Genomic DNA, 24,558 nt, shown 5'->3' with positions numbered 1-24,558 from the left:
ACCATTTAACTTTTGTTACAAAGACTAACTGCTGAAAGACGGCACATGAAATGTACCTCTGACATTAGTTGTAACAATTCAAAATAAGCCCACAACATCTACAATGAGGCACATGTGCAGTCTTAGAGGTCCAGTGTATATGATTTAGTAACATCTAATGAGGTTGCAGAACTTACATTCTCCCATGTGTCAAGCATTTAGGAGAACTATGGCAACAGCTGATTTATTTGTTGGACAGTTATGTCCAACATCTCTGTCTATGGACATGGTGCTACAGTGTTTGTAGGAGTAACCTGTTGTTATCAACAACTATCCCTAACAATGGCTAACCTAAAATCGGTATTGCTAATTACATCTTGGTTTTCTGACATGTACTGGAATACGGTCAGCTCAGGTGTGGTGTTATTCCCAGCTCATCAGTGGAACCTTTTTCAACAGGCCTGAGTGTGTCCAGGCTCAGAAACAGCTTTTTAACGAGGCTGTTGTTCAACTTAACTCAGCTTCCCCTTAGCTGCTCCCTGCATGTAAGCTGTACTGTATGTACAGTGTACTACAGTCTGTGCAGTAAGTTATCATGCCTGCTAAAACTATTTTAAAACTTAAATCTGAGAAATACTATACACATTTCTAAAATGACAAGTGTCTTATTTCTCTTCAGTTGCTCAATTTTTACCCAGTTGCACCATCTTGGAATGACAACATTCAGATTACTTGTATATTATTATACTGACAATAAAGTTGATTTGAACTGACATCGTTTTCAGGTATTATTTGCTCTGTAGCTGGCTAAAAAACAGGAAAGAAGGTGGTTTAACTGACGGAATGTGATGAGAAAATTTATTTAAATGAGGATTCATACAGAGAGAAAAAAAAGGGGGAGATCTCCACCTGAGCTATTGAGATGTAACAGTCATATAAAAAAAAGGTGCCCTCTCTTTGTTTCCAGCCACCCAATTTCAACAGGCAGCTGAAATAAATGAGATTTGTGGACAGCCGCCTTTAGGAGTCAGGGCCATGAAGGGTGAGGAGATACAACTCAGAACAGTGCACTGACAGAGGTTAATACTTGCCAAATGAGTCTGCTCGCTCCATACAATGGGAGCACTCGAGTAGGGCAAAGTGTCTGAGACTGTAGTCAGCGTCAATCAAACAATAAGAGGTGCCTACCACCCATTACCCTGCCACACACACACATACACACACGCACATACACACACACACCTAACTGGCAGATTGCACAATTCAACAAGTGCCACGACAGCTGCCTGGTCTCCTCCAAGGTTATTTGGTGGGAGTAATGTTAGAGGGGAAAATGGAATAGCAGCGTGTGTGTGTGTGTGTGTGTGTGTGTGTGTGTGTGTGTGTGTGTGTGTGTGTGAAATAGAAAGTACACCAGAGACCCTTCATTTCAAAGCAATAAAGAGATGCAGAGATGTGGGCTAATATGGCAATTTCACAGCTGCTTCTTGGTGTGATGCTGGAGCAAAAGGTGCAAAACAGTTTTCAGGGTGTCACAGATTTTATACAACAGCTTCTATGGACCTGTGCTAACTAAAGGAGGTTCTGTCAAGTTATTTATGTCTGACCAAAATCCAACTGCTCAGATGAGTCAGAAATTATTTATTATTTACGTGCTGTTATTTTGTTCTACATTTTCCCAAAACTAGTGACGAATACATATTACATGATATACGCAAAAAAAAAATGTGTTTTGCTTTTTGTCACTCCACTTGCACTTCACTGTGCATGACGAATGTGCAGAATTTGACAGTAGAAGGCTGTTTTCATGCTTACCTGCTAACAGAGTAAAATTATTCTGTGCTCATCTTAAAGGGACAGTTCACCCCAAAATCAAAAATACATATTTTTCCTCTAACCTATAGTGCTAGAGACTGTTTGTTGAGAGTTGCTGAGGGTTGGGGAGATTGGCTGTAGAGATGTCTGCATTTACTCCAATACAATGGAACTAGGTGGCACTCAGTTTGTGGTGCTCAAAGTGCTGAAAAAAATACATCTGAAAAAAGGGAAGTGTGCATCTACTGCTAGCTCAACAAGTACCACTGAGCTATGAAACTGCTCACAACAAGGTGTGTGGGTTATCTTAAGTAACCAGGTCATGATTTCTGGAAAGAGACGTTGCTGTTAAGTTTTTCAAAGGCATATTTTGAGTGCCATGTAGATCCATTATATTTAAGAGACAGCAGACATATCTATGGCAGCTATCTCCAACACTCGGCAACTCTCAGAGAAACAATCTAGATTAAAAGCAGTAAAAGTATGTACTTTTGACCTGAGTTCACCACATTCAGGTATGAGAATGATTTTGTGACATCACAGTTAGTTTGCAGGCCAATCATTTTCAAGGATAAAACTCACACAGGTGTGATATGAAAACTTGTAAAATCCACTGCACACAAACAGGGACTTCTAAGTGATGTAGGAGACATTTAATGTCCAGGAGTGAAATTAGATACAAAATACACTAACACTGTGCTTGTCACCTCAGTTTTAGGGACTCTGGAAGCACAAACTACAGCAAAGTATCAGAGCAGGCTAGTCTCTTTGAATTATCCAAATTCATTTCAATTCTTTTTAAGAATAATTTCAAATACTTTTCTCTGAGGTCAACCAAAGGTAAACAGAGAGACCAGCCCACTTGATGAGCTATTGTAGCAACAAAACCAGCTGCTCATATCTTCTTGTTCCATATATATCATAATTCTATTTAAACAGTGAAAAAGATGACTATACGTGCTTTAACTGTCTAAATTTACAGGACATTAAGTGTGTTTCTGCTTATTTGTTGTTGGTCCTGGCGGTTGAATCTGGTTTCCTGTGGCTACCTGCCTTTGCTGGATTTTTTGTGGCATTAGCATTGGGTAATACCTGCACTGTCTATCTAAGTATGCATGTACAATATATGATGTATAATGTATTATATTCTGTACATACTGGCCTTTTGTTCGGGTTGGGGGCAGGGACTCTGTGTCTCATTCTCTTTTCTTTTTATTGTGTGTTGTTTTTGTATTTTGTATATATCTAAAAACCTAAATAAAATTATTAAAAAAAAAAAAAAAAAAAAAGATGACTATTACACAAAAAATGAATGCTTTGTAATCATGGTTGCTTACACCAAAAAAGTTGCCTACATCTTCCTATCTGTCATACTCATTTACATATTTTCAGTATGACAGATTGAATAGCAGACTTTCTTTCTTTATTCTCTTTAAACACAGAAACAATATATGACATATTACTCCAGCCTTATAATATGCAATAACATGATTATCACTGATTTTCCCACTGTGTCAGGTTGTGTTTACAACAAAGTCTTTGCATCCATCCTGTATCTTTTGTACTGTGCTTACATGGTCCCTTTAATTGCAAATTAATGATGCAAATCTTTATTAAACTGGTCAGACATTTTCCTACCAAACTAATGCGTATAATGTGGGCGAACTGGACCCTATGAAGAGTTTGATGTTGCTAAAATTATGTAAATGAGTATGACTGATTTCTAAAAATGTAGTGGGTTGAAAAAAAACTTGTCATAAAATGGAAAAATCAACAACTTTGAAGTGTGTGAGTGAACTTAGATAAATAAATCATCAAAACAAACACTCAGAATTAAGATTCCTCATCAGTGTGGCCTCAGAGGAGACGTGTTTCTGTACTGATGAAAGACATTCAGTACACTGTAGGAACATATTTCAACCTTCAATGGAAACAGGCTAACTGACAAGGCTTTATCCTTAATGAAAAAAGCATAATAAATAAAAGCACATTGAATACATTCTACATGCCCTTTTTAAGCATTATCATTCATTATTTAGACTATAATTTTAGAAACACCGTTGACAGATGCTACCCTTCACTGGTCATCTTCTTGCCACAATTGACTGGCTAATAATTATTTTAGTTTCCTGTATTATCTGCTTTTCTTCAGGGACATTTGTGTGAATTCTTTATAAGAAAGATCAAATTCTGCACACTATTTCAAAAACCTGCATTACAGCTAATATTAATATACCACGACTGTGGAAAATGCTCTTTTTGATGAAGTTGCCAGGTATCCATTTGAATTTCAAACAGGAAATCTCAAACATAGTTCCAGTCGACAGTACACCTGCTGCTTTAAATTACTGTACAAATCGTATTAAACCACACATAACCATAGCAACACAGCAGTTAAAGGGTAACTTCAGTAAATGACTAATGGGAACAACACTGTCACACAGCAAAAGGTCATAGGGGGGAATTGAACCTGCTGCAAAGGAGGGTTGTCAAAAGGCAAGGAGACAAAAGACTGGACACTTTGAGCATGTTCTTATTTGTTATTAATTAGAGTAATTGTTGATAAAAGTATCTTATTAGAGGAGTAACAAAAAATAAAATTGTTTTTTATTACACTGAGAAGTATTATGGGAAAAGAAATAAACATAGCATCTGCCTGACAGTATCAATTTGTCATTTTAAGAATGATCATCTGTTCAGAGAAGCTACCATTAGAGTGACAGATTTAAATCCTAAAACAACTATACAACTATATGACAGTTGGACTGTTTTTATAGTTTCAAAAGCTGGGCTGATCACATCTTTACAGGTATATCGAGACAGAGAAAAGGGTAAAGACGCATACTATGAGTCTTCTAATAGCTAATTGTAATCAGCAGATGTGTAAGACAGCAGATGTCTACCCTCCCACAGTTTCATCTTATCCTCTCATCAGCCACCAAATCAAAACAATAGACATTTTTATAGTGGAGAAACAAGCTTTAGAGTTTTAAAACAAATGGACTCAATGAACTTAATGAAGTTTTTCATGACCACTTTTGATCTATTGATAGCTCAAATGTCCTTGGTGGCTATTGACTGGAATATGACAGACTCATATTTAAATACAATAAGTGGTAGTTTGGTTAGAATCAGTTTAAAACAATTACTGTGAAAAATACTATTCTATTTGGAGTGTATCTGTAGTGTCTTTAGTTCTCAGTTTTAGGCTCAAAATAGAATCAAACTAAGCTTTTGTGTAATATGACCACATCTGAGTGTTTTGGCATGGATAATTTGGTATTAGATTTTTCTACTCCCATTAAAAATGTAACATAACATAAACTACATCTGGAATGACAAGTAACTTTTACACTTTAAAAAACATACTCTTCAAAAATGTTATAAAGCATCAAGTTTGCTGTGCAATACAATGAACAGGTGTATAATGAATGAATAAATAAATAAATAAAATAATAAAGAAAAAGTAAAAGCAACTTAGGGTTTTTGTGTGCTGTGAACCTACTTATTTGCCATCAGTCTCATGTTTCTTGCTATCACCTACACCAAGATACAAGGACTGAAAGTGCTGTGCACAGGGCATGTGCTTTTGAATAAGATGATGTGTATATGTTACATTGTATAACACTAATACACAATGTTTTGGCATTTGATTTCCATAAAAATCCATTAAGTTGTAAAACTGAGCCAACTTTAATGAGTTTGAGTGGTATAGTAATTGTTAGCAGGTCTGTGCTGCTGAAGAAGGTGCTACTTGTGGAAGAGATGGAGATAATACTTAAAGTGACACTAATAACAGTTGCCTCTGTTGCTCTTATCATTATGGGTAAAATCCCTGGTTATTCTTAACAACAAAACTGCATTCTACCACTTGATCTTCACTGACTTCACCTATACTGCACCTCTCTTGTTTTGTCTCAGTAGTTCATGTAAAGTCACTAAATTACCTAATAAGAACAAATCTGTATTCACCTTAAGATAATAATAATAATTGCACTTTGCTGCTTACAAAGCCTTTTGTAGAGGATGTATCATTCTTGAAATACACATTGAGAGGCTCTTCACACATCACAGTGCTGAATCTTTTAAGACGTACTGTCAAAGTATCCCACAGGACAAAAGATCACTGTACCACATCTAATGTAATGACCATGTGAGGAAAACAATATTAAGACACTCAAGTGATGTGCTAACCCTGCATCACTAATGAATAGCTCTTTGTTGTTACGTCCCTGTGTTCTCACCTTTTTTGTGTCTCTCATTAAAACAGTCGTACACACAGTATTGTCTAACATCTCTGTCTGTGGACATGTTGCTACAGCGTTTGTAGGCGCGAAATAATGGTGACGTTTTAATTAACCAGTCACAATCCTAACTACCTACTACAGTATACAAATGTCTCTTTTCATGTCTACGTGGCTGAGTCAGGGAGAAGCAGCTGACCAGATGTCATTGATATGATTTTTTTTTTATCGAAAGTCATCAGTGTGTTCTCCTGTTCTTCTCCCATTCTGCTTTTCTCTGTATTTTTTTTTTTGTTGTTGTTGTTGTTGCTGTAAATCTCAAGCCTCTACAAAAAAAGCCATTAAAATGTACTTGACTCTCTGCCTGACCTCTGTTCTTAGGCTCATCCCCTTCAGTGCAAAAGTAGAGGCAATATCACAATTATGATAATATCAGCACCAGACAATTGCACATACACCAAAACATTATTCAAAAGGTGCATCTAGTAATTCAATTCAAGTGTAATGTTCATTATTTCCAGGGATGAATTTCTTTGAAACATACAGTACTTTATGTTTTTTCAAACTAGTATGGCATGTAACATGTTGAATGTGATTAAACATTAAGGAACTCATTTCATTTAATTTACACTTATTAAAGGATTTGGAGGGAATCTTTTGCTGAATGTTTGAAGTAAGCAAATTACTACTTTTTATAACTTGTATAAAGAGATTTTCACGTGAAGGGCATGAGGTTACCACGGCCTGTTAAACTGCATTTTGCAAAAATATGTAAAATAAGAGTGAGCGATATGCAATTAGAACTTCAGTTTGCAAGATTTTCTGGGTATTCACTAATTAGCAGCTTTCTCTCTAGCTGCCATCAGCCTGATCAGGTTGTTTAGCCCACCGGCTACAAAACAAACCAACCTACTGAAATCATTCACCCGTTTGATATAGGAAACATAACAAATTTTAACCTAAGGTAAAACACTGCTCTGAAAATGAGGAGGAATTTATCCACTTCTTTTACCCTTGTCTGCCGGCCCACAGGGACTGTTTCCAACTTTTACACAACATTGAAAAGGTATGTCAACTATGACAGCTCAAAAATCAGAGCCTTCAACATTTCAATAGTCCTACCCACCCCTGGATTAGGTTGCACGAGCTATTCATAAATCCACTACTTTTTTGTGCAGCGTCCATTCAAAGTTCTTATTAACTAAAAGCTAGTTTCTGTGATTTACTCGAGAAAATTGCACCATTACAACTTAGGAAATGTCTAGCTAGTACTGACTTGAAACATATGGTAGGAAACATATGTAGTGCTGTCCAATGATCATGTGTATGCATGTGTGTGTGTGTGTGTGTGTGTGTGTGTGTGTGTGTGTGTGTGTGTGTGTGTGTGTGTGTGTGTGTGTGTGTGTGTGTGTGTGTGTGTGTGTGTGTGTGTGTGTGTGTGTATAGCTACTCTTGCAAACTACCGGAACAACTGGCCTAATATTCTGTGTGCACATTAAGTTTCATCAAGTTTTATGGAAATTGGCTCAGATAAAAAATAGCAAGCCTTGACTTCTCTGTTGAAGGCTACATCTTGGCCTTCATCGTGGCTCAAAAACGGCCATTCAAAGAAAAGGTTGGTCTCATTTTGAACCAGAGCATCTGCAGATTCATTTCATGCCTGATATGTTATGATCCACTAAAGTTAGGCACTTTGTGAGATGAATACGGTGCCTATAAGCAGGAGATATCGATCTTCTCTATGCAACGTGCCACGGATCTGTCTGCAACAGATGGGGCATATATTTTTTTAGATTCTGGGACGTTTCTGAAACATGTTGATTGTACTACTGTACAAGAATTTGTGGCCATGGTCAGCCTGAGGTCGCCTTGCAGAGATCTGCACTCTACTGAGTACACTTTTCTTCTTTTTGTCTGTAAACATGGACAAGTATGTGTTTCAGATTAGATATTTTTCATGCAGTTTACAATGAGATATCCAATTATGCTAACCTAACGGGGTTATTTCTTCTTTTTGTTGTTGTTTGTATTGTTATTTGTCAATAAAGTTTTTGCTGTGTTTTATACATGTTTGTAAACCTGAGCGGTATAGTTGAATGAGGTCCTATTTATACACTTCATGTAACATAAAAGCTTACGACAATTTTTCTTATCATGAATAAATTATAGACCTACATAAATGCTCATAATTTTAGGCTTAGAATCTGAGACAACTCCTGACAAGGGGCTATAAAACAGAGGTGTAGAAACAGCATAATAGCTCCAATAAATATAAGATTTGAGATTATCATATTTATGAGATCCATATTTATAATTTCTTTATGGTCATATCTCAGTTCTCACATACACTGAAATAATGCTCCTTCCACAAGTTGATAATCACTCCAGTCAGGGTCAACAGTTCTCTTCCCCCTGCTGATAACAGCCTGGCTGAAGCCCTGCATCACTTTCCTAAAGATTATGACAATTTTCCCGAAGCAACAATCCTGATCTAAACTCCAGATACCAGTCTGCTGATTCAGGATTCCCAGTGGGGATGTAGGAAAATAACTCTAAAGGTGGAAGGTAAAGTCATGGTGAAATATTTTTACAGTGCGTAGCCCAAATTCACAAATGTGTCTATGAGGGCTTTACATTCTGTACAACATTGGACGCCCTGTCTACTGTAGATATTCTCAGTTCACCCTCACCGCACATTTGGGTTTCACAGTGGCAATAAATTTCATCAAAATAAGGCGTTGGTACATTACGTATCAATGTATCTACAAGAACTACAATAAGGAAAAATGGATGTATTGTGGAATTAAAGACAAGGACGCTGCGGCACCTGACTGTAAAATTAGTTTAGAAATCATTGACCTATTAAATCCTGCTTTAACTCAAACATTTTGAGTTTTTACAACACAGACAACACAAACGTCGTATTCACATCCCATAGACAAGGATCCTGGCCTACTTCACTGTTCCACAGAGTACCCTATATTTATTTTTTCTTTAACTTAACTGTCAAGAAACAACTGAATGAATAGTTCTTCCCCACTGACCTTTGTACTGAGCCGGAGAGAAGAAGTACTCTGTGGTAGACTTGGATAGATGGGCCACAACCTTCTCCAGAAGGTCAGCCAGCACTGAGGAGAAAAAACACACGCATTTAAAAAATTCATGCTAGTACAGCTACAATAAACCAAATCCAATTCAAACATCAGCTCATCAGCTCTGTTACTTCAACTATTTATAGAATGTGGATAACATCCTGTTACATACACTATAAAGCCGCCCGGTTACAGTGTAAGTGGTCTGGAAAAACACATTTCCTTTGAACCATACAGTATTTGTGTTTAATGTAGCAATCCCTAAAAAGATAGGTCAAAGGACTTACTTGTTATATGCACGATAGATCAGAAATGAAGCAGCATTAAATCAAGGACAGATACAGGTCTGACAGAAGATCACCCTTCAGCTGCAGAAACTTATGTACAATAACACACACACAGTACACTTTGCAAATGTGCATCGGCTCATATCTATTTACAGCTTGACTGCCCCTGACTGTCCCTGAGTAAACCACAACAACACTGCTTTTATGTCATATCACAGTGCCATGCAAGGAAACAACCAACTGTCACTGAAGATATAACTGTGGAAATAAAGGGGGTAACACTGGGCAATGCAGCCTCTTGTATAATACAACTCTACAATAACACAGTGGTACAGGAGCATATAAATAGCAGCAGGAAAGACATTTTTTGTAAGTCAACATGGAAGTTAGCATTGCCCAAAAGGCCAATGGGATTTCTCCATTGGATTTTAGATTATAGCAGAAAATAAAATCTGTGACAAACATAGGTCTGTGATACTTAAATGTCTTGTTCAGCAAGATAATCTTCACAAACAAACAACAGTTTTATGATTTTTGAAGACGAGGAAACTGACTTTGACTTTGAGACGAGGAAACCAAGAGTGCAAAAATGCTAACTTACTTCCGGGTTTTAGGACTATCGCACCACTCTATTTCTATACAATTTCACAGACATTCAGACCCGATCACACCTTCACTGTTTGAGTATTTGAAAGGGCATTTTCTTGAGGACATAGAACACATAGAAAAGTTATGTATGACTCTTTGTTGCAAATAAAGTGGCTTACCAATGTAACAGCTGTATTTTCACAAGTCATCACTATCTGAATGTAATAGCTGCATTTTTTATTACTTTTTTATTTGTATTTATCACTGAATATTATTCACCGTCTTCCTGATGAAAGTTTCACATAATACTGAATGTTGCAGCTCATTTCATTGTCATAAATTCTCCACTGTGTTACATTCATATTTAATCATTTGGTAGGTTATTTTCTCCTAAGCAGCATACAAACAAGATACAATCCACGTCACAGTAGGAGAGGCCATTAAAAATTCAACCTAACACAAGTGCTTCATGGTTGCAGGAGCACTTTGTTACTGATATATTAATACATATGTGGATTGAGTAGCATTTAAAATGTATGGTGTTGTCTGCATGGTAGCTCTTGAGGATAATACTTTTTAATTCCACAGGAAAGTAATGTCAATTTAATGTTTTGCTAATTGGTGTTTGTTATCTCATCTAGTTCTGTATGTGAAAAGGACTTTTCACAAATGGCACCAGGGGAAGGTAAGCTTAGGGCTGGGTGATATGGAGAAAATCAAATATCACAACATTTTTTACCAAATACCTCGATATTGATATCGGAACAATATTGTAGTGTTGACTATTGGTGCTTTCACAAAATATTTATAAAAAGCTGCTAATTTCTTGAAGTTTGTGGAACATTTCTTGCCAAGTTGCTCATTGCCATTTTTTCCCCGTTTTCAAAAGGAAGTGATATCTTCATGTGATAGCTCCAGGTTTCACAGGGTTAACTGAGTTAAAAAAAAAAAAAAAAGCATATATCGTATGGCAAATCAATGGCTATCAGTGATTTATCATATGTGATGACAGAATGGGCTTAATAAAAATAAGTTTTACATGACTGTGTTTTATGTTAGCATTAGCGCCTCTCACACAGCATTCTTACGTAAAGTGTTGCGTGAAACAGGATGTTTGTGAAGTCATGTTCATGCAACATACAATGGAGAAATGAATGCTTCTGTGAAAAAAGCAACAGTTTTTATACAGCAGTGCAGCCAGATTAGGTAACACAATGAGTGCTGATCATAATTCAACCCTGAAACTCTGAGCACAAGTGAATGCATCTCATTGACGTGCTGTTGAGGCAGACCAATTAAGGAATCAATAAGTATCTAATGAGATAGCGAAGGTATTGAACATGCAAACAGTTCTAATCATGAGTGTTTTGATGAAGAGATAGTATACTTAATCATTTTTGTTTAACAGCTGTGGAGAAGCATGTCAAAGACACAAGTGATAATCACAGCATCTTTATTTGCAGCACTAGACATAAGTAAATGTACAATAAATTGCCTAGGAAGTGGGTTAATGTGGTAGTCGGCCCTATAAATGCTACAATTTCCTTCATTGCATGTTTCTTAAAAAGTTGAATGCCAGGTTTTGCATGGTTAATGGTGTGCCAAATAAGATAGCACTTCTACAGCGGAGTGAAGCTTAAAAGATAATAAATCTTGATCATGGTCCTACAGTGAAAAGCCTTAAATGAGCACCGTAGAGCCGAGAATAGATGCTTTCACGGGCTGAGTTTAACAGTATGCTGATGAAAGGAAGCAATCACTGTACAGTGGATGCATTAATGACAAGATTGTCAGCCCTCCTTCATTCTGAATGTATTTTTGTCCTCCTTGAATCACAGCTATTTACTCCTAGGTGAGAAAAGCAGGCATCAGTGCCATTTGGCTGTCAACAGCAGTGATGACGAGTTCTTAAAATGTTCATGGACATCAGATCTATGTAAACCTGATGAGGAGGTGTGACTGAATGACTGAAAACTTATTTTCAAACTTGAGTTTAAATAATTAAAAAGTTTTTTTTTAATCTTTGCACCTCCTGTCTGCACATTTGCTATTTTTAATATTTTTTATTTCAAAAATTGTCACTCATTGAGCAATTGATTTACCTTTTATACATTATCTCTTGACTCTTTTATTGTAAGTCTGTACCCTTTATTATGTTTTCTATTTTATTGCTCTATAAAGCTTTCGTTGTACGTGCCCTGTCATATGAAACATGATACACAAAAAAGCTACCTTGCTTTACCTATTCATCTTTGTTGTGCACTATGTAATAAATTATGTTCACTCTAATAGACAGTCAGTCTCTCCTGATTGAAATATGGTTATACAAAAGGTGAGCTGCAGTTTACATTTATCTGCTTCCTGATCAGTTAAACCATTGGATAGTTTGTATGGGTGAGAGAGAATTGAAATGTATGGGTGAGTGAATGACATACATTAAACCTCAACCCCAGCCTTTGGACAGTTAGCTGTTAACTGATAAAGTGCTCGAGTTTACCCTGATTTGCAACCTAAGACCTAAAGTCCCAGCATGGCTTGTGGGATAATTAAAGAAACAGAGAATATACCCTTTGTGACCATTTGGTAATTTCTTCATTGCTACCAGAAGAATTAATTTCAGTTTAAGTCTTTGTTTGTTTAGATTTGTTTATTTTTTTAATGTAAAACTTTATTCTTTTCAAAACTTTGCAAGTAAATTGGCAGTTATTCTTTCCATGCCTTAATCATAACCAAGACTCATTTACAATCAATAATTGTAGCATTACAAGTGTTATGTACCTTTGTTATTTTTAGGCTACTACATGGTAGAAAAACCACAGTCTTACCTTTCCCAGTTAAGATGTTGGGTTTGGAGGTCATGACTTTGCAGTAGTGTCTCCGGCAGGTCTCCATCCAGCCCTCCTCATTCTTTGAGTCTTTAGAAGATGCCAGAAATGAGCTGATCTCAGAGTCTATACAATGGGAAAAAAAACTGGAGGTGAATAATCACAATAATGTCACCAATTAATATTGGCAACGTAATAAAAGTTTCTTTTACCCTGTGAGTTCAGATGGATCTTTGGCGGGTCCAAAGTGTAGCAGTGAGGTAGAGGGTAACTTGAAAACATGGGCCAGGGGTAAGGATCTTCTCCCTGGAATGAGCAGATAACAAAATTCAATTGACCATTTGGCCACCTCATTACACCCTCATGCAATTATTACAAACAACCTACTAGATTAATTATGTTTGCATTATTGTCTTTGATTCATGTCGACACTGCTCTGACTAGATAACGGTTGTGGCTGTTTATAAGTCTACTGTATTACTGATGTGTCATTATGTTGGATTGTTCACAATTGTTTGCAATTTAATAACATTTCAAACCATAAACAGTGAAGTGCAATTAAACAGTGACATGTAGATGAATTAATTACGGAGCAATTGTTTAATATCAAGCTGGTAGCAGTGTATCAAATTATGTGTTTCGTATGCCATCAGTTATATCCTCCTTAATGTTTTTTTTTATTCTCTCTTCTTCCCCTGCTTTGTAACCAATTACCATTAAGTGTTGTAATCATTAGGCTTGTCATGTCTTAGTTTTGAAAAAGTATAACATTTGAGTTAGCTTAGCATGTGACTTTCCAAAGAATGTGCTCTAAATGTTAATGGGGTTTAGGAGGCAGGCCTGTTTATCCAATTGTCTGTGTCCTCTGCTCATGATAATCCCTGTTGGTATTTGAGTCTGCCTATCAGGTGATATGCTTCCCTGACATTAGAAGAAAATGCACAGAGCCCTGTATTTTGGTAAGACGCTCATAATTGCATACAATCCCTAAAATAATGATTTTAGGATCCATTGCTGTGGGTGATAATTCTGCATGTAACAAGATTTATTGTGCTGAAATTTTGCTATTTTTCTCCATGAATATGCTATTTTGTGTTAACTTAAAAGTTTTTACAAAACGTATGACCATGATGTCATGGCATTCATAAGGTCTCCTCTTGGGCAGTAAATATTCTGTCAGACACTTCCGAATGTCAGGAATAACCTTTTTTTAAACACAATGCTGCTTCTCTTTCCATTTCTCACCAAGTGTGGATTCATTTTCCTTTTGCTTTGTAACTTCACACAATATCAGTACTTATTTAACAGCTTTCTGGTCCCTGTACTCCCTGCAGGTGACAGGAGAGATGAATAAAAGAAACCTGTGAAACACAACGGAACCACTCACTAAACTAATTTACACGCTCCCCCTTCAAGATCTCTTTCATATCCTGCCCTTGACCTCAGCGTAAATTAGTTTCCTGTTTTGTGTTTAGCATAAATGGCACATTAATAACTTATAACTATCCCAAAACATGCTGAGTAAAGCTTCAGACTACAAACAATGACTAAAGCACTCTTGGTAATCTCGACCCCTTATCTGAAATAAAATTACCAGTAGTACAATATTTCATATTCTAGTTATTTAAGAATAATTAAAGTCAACTTTTTTTTAAATGCACCTCAAGCCACTTTAATCAGTGGCAATGCCAATTAGGCACTGTGATACAGTGTGGTGAAAAGCTATCACCGTTGTCCAAATGTCCAATAAACACTGATGCTTGTATCAGTCTGTGGAGCTCTCAGAAGACATCACCAGTTCTGAGGTGTTAATGTGTTTGTCTTCCCCAAATGATGCTTTGGAGAACAACAATTCACAAAAGATAGATGTTAGGACTCTTTGGACCCAGAAATATCTGAAAAATATCAACCACAAACTCACTGAAATATTATACAGCATTTAGCTGGTTTATATAAACTTACAGCCAACAAAGCTCACAATGATAGAAAAGAAGGCGTGTTCTCCATCCCTAACAACTTATTGACTTCAACCCCAAAGCAAACACATTCCTAATTCTAATATTTCTCTTATCTAATGACAGATTTGACTTGCTAAAAGTAGGCAAAGTACCTTACAGGTAGAGAGGTAAGGAGGCAGACAAAGCCCATGCATCCAATAATTTTTTATATGATACGCGATATATAACTTAATAACTTGAATTCTCCTTTAAACTAATGTAGACTACCTAAATAGTGTGATAATAAAGATTAATAAAATACTATTGTGGGAAAGTTAAATGAAGTATTGTTATAATTTAATAAATCAAAGCGGGATCCCATGGTCCTTTAATTTTGGGGGGAACTAGCTCGTCTCGGGCTGAAAGTGTTTTGCTGTGGACTTCTGGTCAACAGTTTGATTTTAGCGTTAGCATAAAGTTACCACAGCACCTTTAACAGTGTGGATTTATTTACTGTGAGCAGTAAACAAAGTAACAGCTCTCCTGTTCATATATTACAAAGACTTACAAAAATGTGATTACATTTTTGCCATCAGAGCTCTGCAAAAGCCCTGCTTTTTGTGTGTGTCTGCAAGAGGCTGAGAACTTTAGGACAGAGATGGAGAACCAAAATGTTGTAACGAGTCTAATGCCAGTGACATGACAATTTATACTAGATGTTTGTTATAGAGCCACTTTATATATCACACATGGAACAAGCCGCAATACATTGAGTATATATTTATATATATTTAATATACCGCCCACCCCTATTCTCAAGGCAATAAAGCTCCTTTTCTCAAAATAATGATAGAAAACAATCTTTCCTTTTATTGTGATAAAATGTTGATTATCTCAGTATTATGAGATGACTACGCTTGTTTTCTCAAGCTTACAAAATAATTAACTCTTGAGATAACGGCATTAAAAGAATAATTAAAAGCAAAGCTGTTGTAAGATTGCATAGAGAGGAACCATCAATTGTACCAATTCAGAATCAGGTTAGGATGAAGAGTAGACCTTAGCTGACCTCTTGCAGTGCTCGAGGAGGAAGCTTCCTTTCAGACGGACCACCCACCACACTCACACGAACCAGCACATGATTCCTCTCCACTGATACGCTGTCTATGATGAACTCCCTGAGAAGGTTTAACAGAAAAAAAAAGCGGATAAGATATAGATGGAGGTGTAAAGGGTACAAAAGGAACAGGAGTAAACAAGAAAAACTAGGAAGGACACAAGCTGTAATGTAATAAACATTTGTGAACAGTGAGTGTTATAGTGAGTCTGCAAGACAACAGAATAAGAGAGACATCTGAAGAGAAAGAAAATGTTAAAGAAAACATTTGGTGTGTCAGGCATATATGGAATACAATACATGTAAATCGAATTTTCTTGTTATACTGAGGATAGACAAGGTCATGCTAATTAACATGCCATCCAACTCACTAACACTTCAAAACTTGCTCAATTTATTGCAGCTCAGATAACTTTCTTTGAAAAGTCTTCTAAAAAGACTTTATGCAGAGTTTGAAACCTCTGAATGACTGCGTCATTGCTGCAAGACAAGGAAGAAACGGAGGAGAGAAGGGTTTCAATGTGCGAATTTTAGATAAGATCAGAGAATATTCCAATTACAGAGGCACTTTGGGGTCGAAGGGTGTCAGCCTTGGTGGATAGTTCTTACAGCTAAAGCAATTTGGACTTGAATTTGGTAATAAAGGAGACTATTTTCCTGTACAGTGCTCTTTCCAACACCCTGTTTGCCACAAAATGTAATTTGCATACATTTCTTTGTGAATAAAAAATGTGAAATCACACAAAGCTTAGGGAAAAAAGTGTCACACACTCTGGCTCCACATGCATTTCTCTTTTATTCAGATTACATTTTGGCCCTCAGACCTTTAAAATCACTCACAGCTCCAACAGCTGGGGTCAAATAAAATGTGCAGATCGCTTTCTCTAAATATTTTTGGTGAATCTGGAGATCACGGATATTCAAAAGGTCAAAGCAGAAAATAATTAAAACGCATTAGCAAAAAGAAATGACAACAAATAGTCAAAAAAATCGATGCTAAATAGAAAACACTGAACAGGAGTGAAGAGAGAGGGAGAAGAGGGTAAAAAGAAAGAAAAGATGATGATGATGTCTGGGATGACAATAGGAGCATGAGAGGAAAAGAGGGCATGAAAGGGAGATGGGAGACTTAATTAACCAGTCATCATTCTACAAAACTTGAGGCAGGACCCAAACATGGTATATGAGCCGACATTTCAGGGCCATTTCCATTCATAACCAATAGCCACAGCTCTGCCAGCCATTACCAAGAGAGAGAGGCTCTTGAACACCCACTTTCAGAAAATGGTCTTTTCACTGTCTTCCCGATTTATTTCATTTTATTTGTGACAAGGCAAACAAACAAACAATTTCTCATCCTGAGCAATGATTAAATTTGAAAGTGCTCCGTCACATCAGGATGATGCACAGAGGAGCAAAAAGCTTTTACTGAATGAGAGAGAGAATGACTGTGTGTAGGTTGACAGTGCTCGCTGTGGAAACTATTGCAGTGTCTAAATGTCTGAAATAACTTCCTGAGGCTTCAGCTCAGCTCTTGCTGGGATAAACTAAACTTTCTATAAAGGTGGTAAGGGCAAAGTCTATGTACAGAAAGCACACATATTTTTGAAAATACACTTATTCATTTTCTTTCCATGAGTTTGATAAGGAGATCGAGAAGTTAATGTCTGCATGCTATAAAAAGAGCTGAAATCAAGGTGTGGTTAGCCTAGCTTAGCATAGAAAGTTGAGATAGAATGAAACAGTTAAAAATATACCTGTACCAACATTTCAAAAGGTCGTGTTTTCTGGGGGCAGTGAGGTGCTCTAACTGTTTCTTGTCAAAAACTGTGGGGATAGCTGACTGTGATCATCATCATCCCAAGGTCTTGTCGTCACAGCGGGGATGCTAGGTTTGACATCACTGTGCCTCAAGAGACCTATTACAAAATATTTGCCCACTGGCAGTATCTGGCAACCTGCGCTGTAGCTGGAGATGCTGCACAGAGTTACGGCGGATGGATAAACTGTTGTTTGCCAAAAAAATATTTCCAGCATGTAGTTCTACAAACACAACAGTCTTTTCTTTACTTTTGTGTGTTTGTTTGTTACATGTTTGTTTGTTTTAAGGATTTAACAACCAGATATGGCATGTTTTATTGTGAGCTTATGAGGTATTTGTTGGATCTTTTTCAACCATTTTCAGGCTCGCCATTTATCTTTGATGTCAGGCTTTATGCTAAGCTAAGCTAACAGGCTAAAGCTCCATAGCTAATGCACAGCTATGATATTTATATTTATCCCTTCATCTCACTCTCGGAAAGAAATCAAATAATTTACCAAAATGTTGAATTATTTCTGAGAACAGAGAAGAGAGCCTTTTTGTAATTTCAAATTATATTATACTAAGTTAAAGTATAAGGCTAGTGTTATTCTGCTTTTTTTCTTATTGTCAACTAAAGAAAACTCCAAAACCAATAAGGCATTTGTTTGTCTCTCAGTACTTTTAGACTTCAATTATATCCACCATGAAAAGCTTCAGCTAAGCAATGCTGTTCCCATCATACATTTCATTAAAACATTAAGGACAGTGGCAGAATTTTAAGGTCCAGAGGGGCATCTATTGGGATATAATATATATTGGGGCATAATATTTACAACCATGTTTTCATTAGTTTGTAATAACCTGAACTAAGAATCGTTTTTTCTTTACCCTAGAATGAGCCGTCTATATCTTCAGGTCTTCCATGGAGTCCATCATGTTGTTTCTACAGTGGCCCAGAATGGACAAACCAAACACTGGCTCTAGATATAGCCATTTGCATTTTTGCATTGTCAACTGTGATTCTTGCACCCTGGAGAAGTTTTAGTTCTGCAAACTCACCTCTAGATGCCACTTTAGACTACAAACTAAACCTTAAAGGCATTTTGATTTTGCAAGTTATAAAAGTTGAAATGGTAATCTCTGATAATAAAAGATCATTATAAAACGTATGTTTAACATAATGGACATTAATAAAAGTTTCAAACCATAGAATTTTAATGTGCACATTGGTTCATACCCCTCATCAGTGTCTGGCTCGGTGATGTTTTCCCTCTGACTCTGCAGCAGCATGGAGCACATGTTGTACTGGCTCTCTAGCAGCAGAAAGGAGTCCAGATTACAGCAGAGCACACTGAGTAGTCTGCAGCAACAAACAAAAACAAACAAACAAACAAACATCAAAAATACAGAGAGGACTGGCATTTTGAGCAGGGCGGTGTGTATACAAGAATCTGTAAGCAAGGCGATATATTGCAATTTTTAAAATCTAATTCTAAGAAAACTGTCAATGCTTGTGGCGCGCCGTTTATGATTGCTTGTTTCATAGGCTTGTATTCTTTTTGTGCACGCTAGCTTGGGTCTGATGCATATACAATGTACATCACATAAACTGGTACTTATAAAGAGGGAATGTGCAGTGAGAATGTACACACCTCATGCTTTCTTCAGAGCTGGTGTACACGGTTTTAGCTGAGATAGCTACGGGTAATATGATAAGAGGGAGATTAAATATAAGTTAAGAGACAGAAAAGAATGCTGTTGTTATTTGCCAATTTCATTGATTGTTTTGGGGTTTTTTTATTTGCAGCTTATACTGTGTTCTGTAAAATGTCAATCAAAGGCACATTTATTGTTAATCTTAAATTATTTATGAGTGATACATTTAAGCATTGTTTTTGTATACATTCATCTCCCTGTTAGTTATCATTATATTTTAACATATGGAGCATTTTGTAAAGTTAAGGCTCTCAATGAATCATTGATTTCTCCCATTTAATAAGAATGACAATTGTAAAAAAATAATGACACATTGTGATGAATTAGTGGTATGGACAATATATCTGCATTAGTACATAATAACAGCTGCTGTTCTGTATTTCTCACTGACAGGTGTAATAAATTGAGGGGCACATGTGTCAATATGCAAATTCATGTTTAAAGGCATTTCTACATCAATTTATGGTGAAATGTGGGTATAGAAACGAGGCTCATGCCCGTGCGTCCAGCACTGTGATAAATAAGATTTAAAAAACAAAATCAGACATACACACAGTTTTATAAATCTGACTAAAATAATGCAGATGCTTTATTCTACCTCTGTATAGATTAATGACTAAAACTGTGTGTCCGCACAGAGTTTTATGCATCTGGCCCCTGGAGTGGAACAGTCAAATGGCTGAAGATAGATTACAACACTAAAGGGTTAAACACAGCTCAAAATAAACCACAGCCTTTGAATGTAAAATAGAAATTAAAAATCAACAGTGTTTTTTGAGAACTGATGCAGTTTCAGAAAACACTGCGATACTAGAGTGTATCGATATTTTCTTACATACCTAATTTTGAAATGCTGCAGCAGAATAGCAGCCCTGCAGTTCATATAGTAATGTAGTACAAACTGTAGAGCAGGGTAGAAACATGCTGACAAAGACCCCGTTTGGACTTTGGTTGCCTATTTCCCCTGGCATTGTACTATGTCTGCAAATGCTGGATCAGTCAACACAATTTTTCACCAGCACGCCGTAGCCAATTGTAAGCTTTGTTAAGTAGGAGCCCCTTGGGAAAAGCTTCATGGTTCATTTTAAGTTGCTGGTAATGACACCAGGCTCAAGCAAGCTGTTAAGCTCCAGCAGCAGTATGTTGTAGCCCTCTTTTTTTTATGTGATACAATACCTGTTGAGAGAAAGCGTCATTAAGTATTATTGATTATGTATGAGTGATTTCTTAATTTAAGCGCTACTGTTGGTAACAGTTTTATTATCAACAATTTCTGGTGGAATAATCATAAAAATCTCAAAGGAACAAGAGTGGTAAGATTTCCCAAGACAAAGCACCAGAGCTTATCTTAATTTAGACTGTTTTTAAGCGCTTATCAGAGAGCTCCCATATGTGGGTCACTGGTGTGCAACATTAATCAAAACAATCTAGTTAATACACATTTGCTCTACCTGCTCTGCGCTCTATCCCAGCAATTAATTTGGCAAAACTGGTCTTCTCATCATGTCAGTGATGCCAGATGGACTATGTCATTCTCATTTAAAGAAGTATTTCACTGTTGGAAAGATGGTCTTCATAAAACTGGACTGTCTATGTCGTAGCAAGACTGAAACATTGGTCTACAGCAGACCAATAAAAGCTCCCGTTGGTAGGTGATGTTATGCTAACTCGTCCAAGGAGACAATTGCAGCCAGCTAGTGACAATCTTGTATTACAGATTAACAGTGAGCTTAAACATGTTTCTGAAAACTATTTCAGGAGAAATATGCAATATAGTAACATAATCTTGGTTTACATTTTGATCAGCACTGCTTAGTTTTACTGTTTGATTGGCGTTCTTTAGTCCTGAAGAAAACACTATGGTGCCCACTTCCTGGTTAACTATACTCGCTATTACATCTTGCATTTTAAACATTTTTGGACACAAAAACCAGTGCAGTGACATAATCTCGGTTTGTACTTGATCAGCACTGCGTAGTTGGTCTGAGTTTGAAAGAGAGCGAGAGAGAGAGGCGGCTCTGTTTCTTGGTGCACTTCTGTACTCTTTGAATACTTTTTGTGTCCGCAGTAGCAGCGTGGGTGGTGGGCATTACAAAAACATTACCCACTTTGTTATGATACAAAGCTTGTTGACAATTGGCAAAGTGTCCTTTTAACCCATTATTCCCACTTTTAATAAGGCAAGGACGATTGAATATTTATGGGAATGGCTGTAAATGTACCTCTCTGTATGTATCTTTTTTTAACCTGAGAAATTTAAGTCTTTTTGTTTTAATGTACAACAGAACCACAGAACTTTGGGTTTAAATAAACAGTTTCACAAAAATCAATACCACTCTAATATCAGTGCATTAGGTACGGAGCTAGAGCATAACCATAATGACCCATTAGTCAGCTAATAGACTGAAAGGGGGATAGCTCTAATACAGGCAAAGCAACAGAGCATGTTTAGGATGATTCAGCTGCTTCTGTTTGATCTCAATCCATAACGTCGTCTAAGACTGTCTTCTAGTGTTTTCAGCAGATAGACTGATACTTATGTTCATGTGAGTCTTTAAACTACAAACAAATCTGTTTAGTTCACTCCTACTATGCGCATGTCTTGTATGATATTTCAGTAGTTTTAGACAGTTTTATGCATGTGTCCAAGCTGATTTTCTTCTTGATTTTCACAGCTAATAGTTTACCACCATTTTCAAAATAAGGCTTTCGAAAACAACAAGGACACAATGAAATGATCAGAAATGTCGGGGTTATTTTTAAACATTTAAAAGGCTGTTTAAAACTCTGATCCTGCTTTTCACAAAATGCCATTTCAATTTCCAATCTTGCGTGAGTGACAAGCAAGAGGTATTGTTTAGCTCTGCATGTTGTTTGGTGTGTTTGTTAGTCTTTGTGAATCCTTTTTAGCAGCTTCTTGTTTCCTGGTGTGCTGGGCAGTTGCCTGGACTCCTGTATGACTGACAGCTCTACTCAGTCACTCTGACAGCAGCACAGCAAGAGGCTGAGAGTCTGTCAGGCCTCCTGACCTTTCTCTGTTTGAAACTACGAAACAGAGAACCAGGCCTGCTTCCAGTTTGTCTCTTTGATGGGCTTCTCTTATCAAGTGAGGTGAAGACTGACCGTCCAATTGGAGGTCTTTTAAAATATTTAGCTGCTCTGAATACCAATTCATTTGCAACCTTTTGAAAACAGCAGTGGTCACTGTGATGCCTGTAGGACTTTGAATTTAACGGGTGCCACAACATGATTACTTTCATTATAATTAATCTACTAAGTATTCTCCTATTCTCTCTCTCTCTCTCTTTTTAAACACACACACACACACACACATATATATAAATATATATATATATATATATATATATATGTGTGTGTATAGAGGGAGAGAGAGAGAGAGACATAGATATAGATAAAGATGGAGATATAGATATATATCATTCCATCACCACTTCTCAGACCCAAAAATATTCAGTTTGCTGACATACTAGCAGACTAGTGGACTGTCCATGTGCCATGTTTTTTATGACCTAAAATCCATTGTTGTCAATGTAGGGATAGGGTTAGCTGTGGTGGCAGACAAGCATTCCCAAGTGGCTATTGGGAAGAAAAAGTTCAACGCAGCAAAGCTCACTGCATGTCATGTGATGAGTAACAACCAATCACATTTACCAGAATATGTTTTTTTCTTCTGTAAATATCAGTTTATTGAAAAAATGGAGAAGGGGTTTATCATTTTAGTGCATGACTTACCAGAGGACTATGATATGTCCTAAGACCGATATTTTAATGAACTCTTTAAAAAAAACAACCTCCTATGTGTGTTTTATTAGTTTTAAGAGTCACTGAATAATTTCTCTGCATTATTTTAGAGTTATGTTCTTTTTGGAAATGAAACATCTATTCACTTTCTACAATGGCACACAAACAAAGAGGCTGAATGTTTTTTGGGTTTTTTAAATGCCAAAATCCATGTTAAGTTGTTGACATTCATGCTGACTACAACCCACTTTATCTAATGTTGAAAGACTTGCACTGAAACATCCATTAATGACGGATGACAGATGATTACTGCATTGATGATGTGCCCACATGCATCGGAGGACCTATGAATAAACCAATCAAAGTTGAGATTAAACTGCTTGGCAGTATGACTGAAGATCACGCTGCTGATTGATTAGTCATGCCTGAGGTAAGATGCAGATGGTCAACTTTACGTACGTACTACAAGGGAGGCTTATATCATTGCTAGTCACTATTATTATTAGTCAGGAGTGCAATTATAAAAACATTGCAAGGTTCAGTGATGTAAAGAAATTCTCTTGAAATGTGTAGGTTTGTGGAAATGACAACTAGTAAACTTAGCCTGCAAGTTCTGCTTGTGTGATATAAATAGAGACAGAACTTGTAACGACACCACTCTTTACGAAAGAAAACAATTGCTTTAATTAATGATCTGCACGTATCAGGTGGCAGACTGAGAGCCCACAGGCTGTGCATCTGCAAAGATCAATTAGAAGCTTCATTTGGGCCTCCATGCAACGATACCATGAAACTTTACGACACAGAGGGGAGGTTTTTAATGCCAGCCTGAAACAAAACAAAGTAATCTCTTCCACTTTGTTGTCTGTCTTTACTTTCACATCTGACCTGTTTATCACCGTAGAATACAACTCTGAAATATTTATTTTCTTTTATTTATTCGTAATCTTATTTTATATAGTTTACTTTGTCTGGGGAAGTGAGACAACTACAAGTCAACTAAAATGAGGACAAAACAAATATTTGACTCGCCACAAAAATTTAATCTAAGTTCTGTTATCAATGTTCCCGTCTATAAGCCGTATTTGTATCTTTTTCGGGACTCACATGATGTCACAGATGCCAGTGTCTCAGGAAAGCTATCACTGTTTCTCTCTCTCTTTAGAGATTAATCATTGTTCTTTTGATTGTGTCTAGTCTAAGATTGTACTCTCTTTTTTTACTTTATTTTCTTTCTCTTTTAAGATAGTTTGTTGTTTTTATTGTTAGGTTTCATAAAATTGTGTCTTGTACATTGTCTGTTTTCCATTTGTTTGTTTGTTTGGAACCCCATTAAAAACGAGATGGTGCATCTCAAGGGGATTACCATAATATAATAAATCTCTATAGATG

General features: G+C 36.7%; 1 protein-coding gene across 5 annotated transcripts in view; it reads right to left on the bottom strand.

Annotated features, from left to right (window-relative positions):
* The window catches only part of tbc1d32 (TBC1 domain family, member 32), an 86,814-nt gene that overhangs the window by 28,953 nt on the left and 33,303 nt on the right, over window positions 1-24,558 (bottom strand). For all 5 annotated transcript variants that reach the window (XM_042503384.2, XM_088089251.1, XM_088089252.1 and 2 more), the window contains exons 24-28: window positions 18,926-19,048; window positions 15,837-15,945; window positions 13,043-13,136; window positions 12,831-12,956; window positions 9,083-9,166 (exon numbers count right to left, since the gene is read on the bottom strand). In XM_042503384.2, coding sequence (XP_042359318.1) covers window positions 9,083-9,166; window positions 12,831-12,956; window positions 13,043-13,136; window positions 15,837-15,945; window positions 18,926-19,048 — 536 coding nt within the window. The remainder of the gene's footprint in view (window positions 1-9,082; window positions 9,167-12,830; window positions 12,957-13,042; window positions 13,137-15,836; window positions 15,946-18,925; window positions 19,049-24,558) is intronic.

Source organism: Plectropomus leopardus, chromosome 16, assembly GCF_026936395.1.
Source record: "Plectropomus leopardus strain MGB_pleo_1.0 chromosome 16, ASM2693639v1, whole genome shotgun sequence".
In the NCBI taxonomy this organism is placed as follows: Eukaryota; Metazoa; Chordata; class Actinopteri; order Perciformes; family Serranidae; genus Plectropomus; species Plectropomus leopardus.
This window is presented reverse-complemented; position numbering and strand designations above follow the sequence as displayed.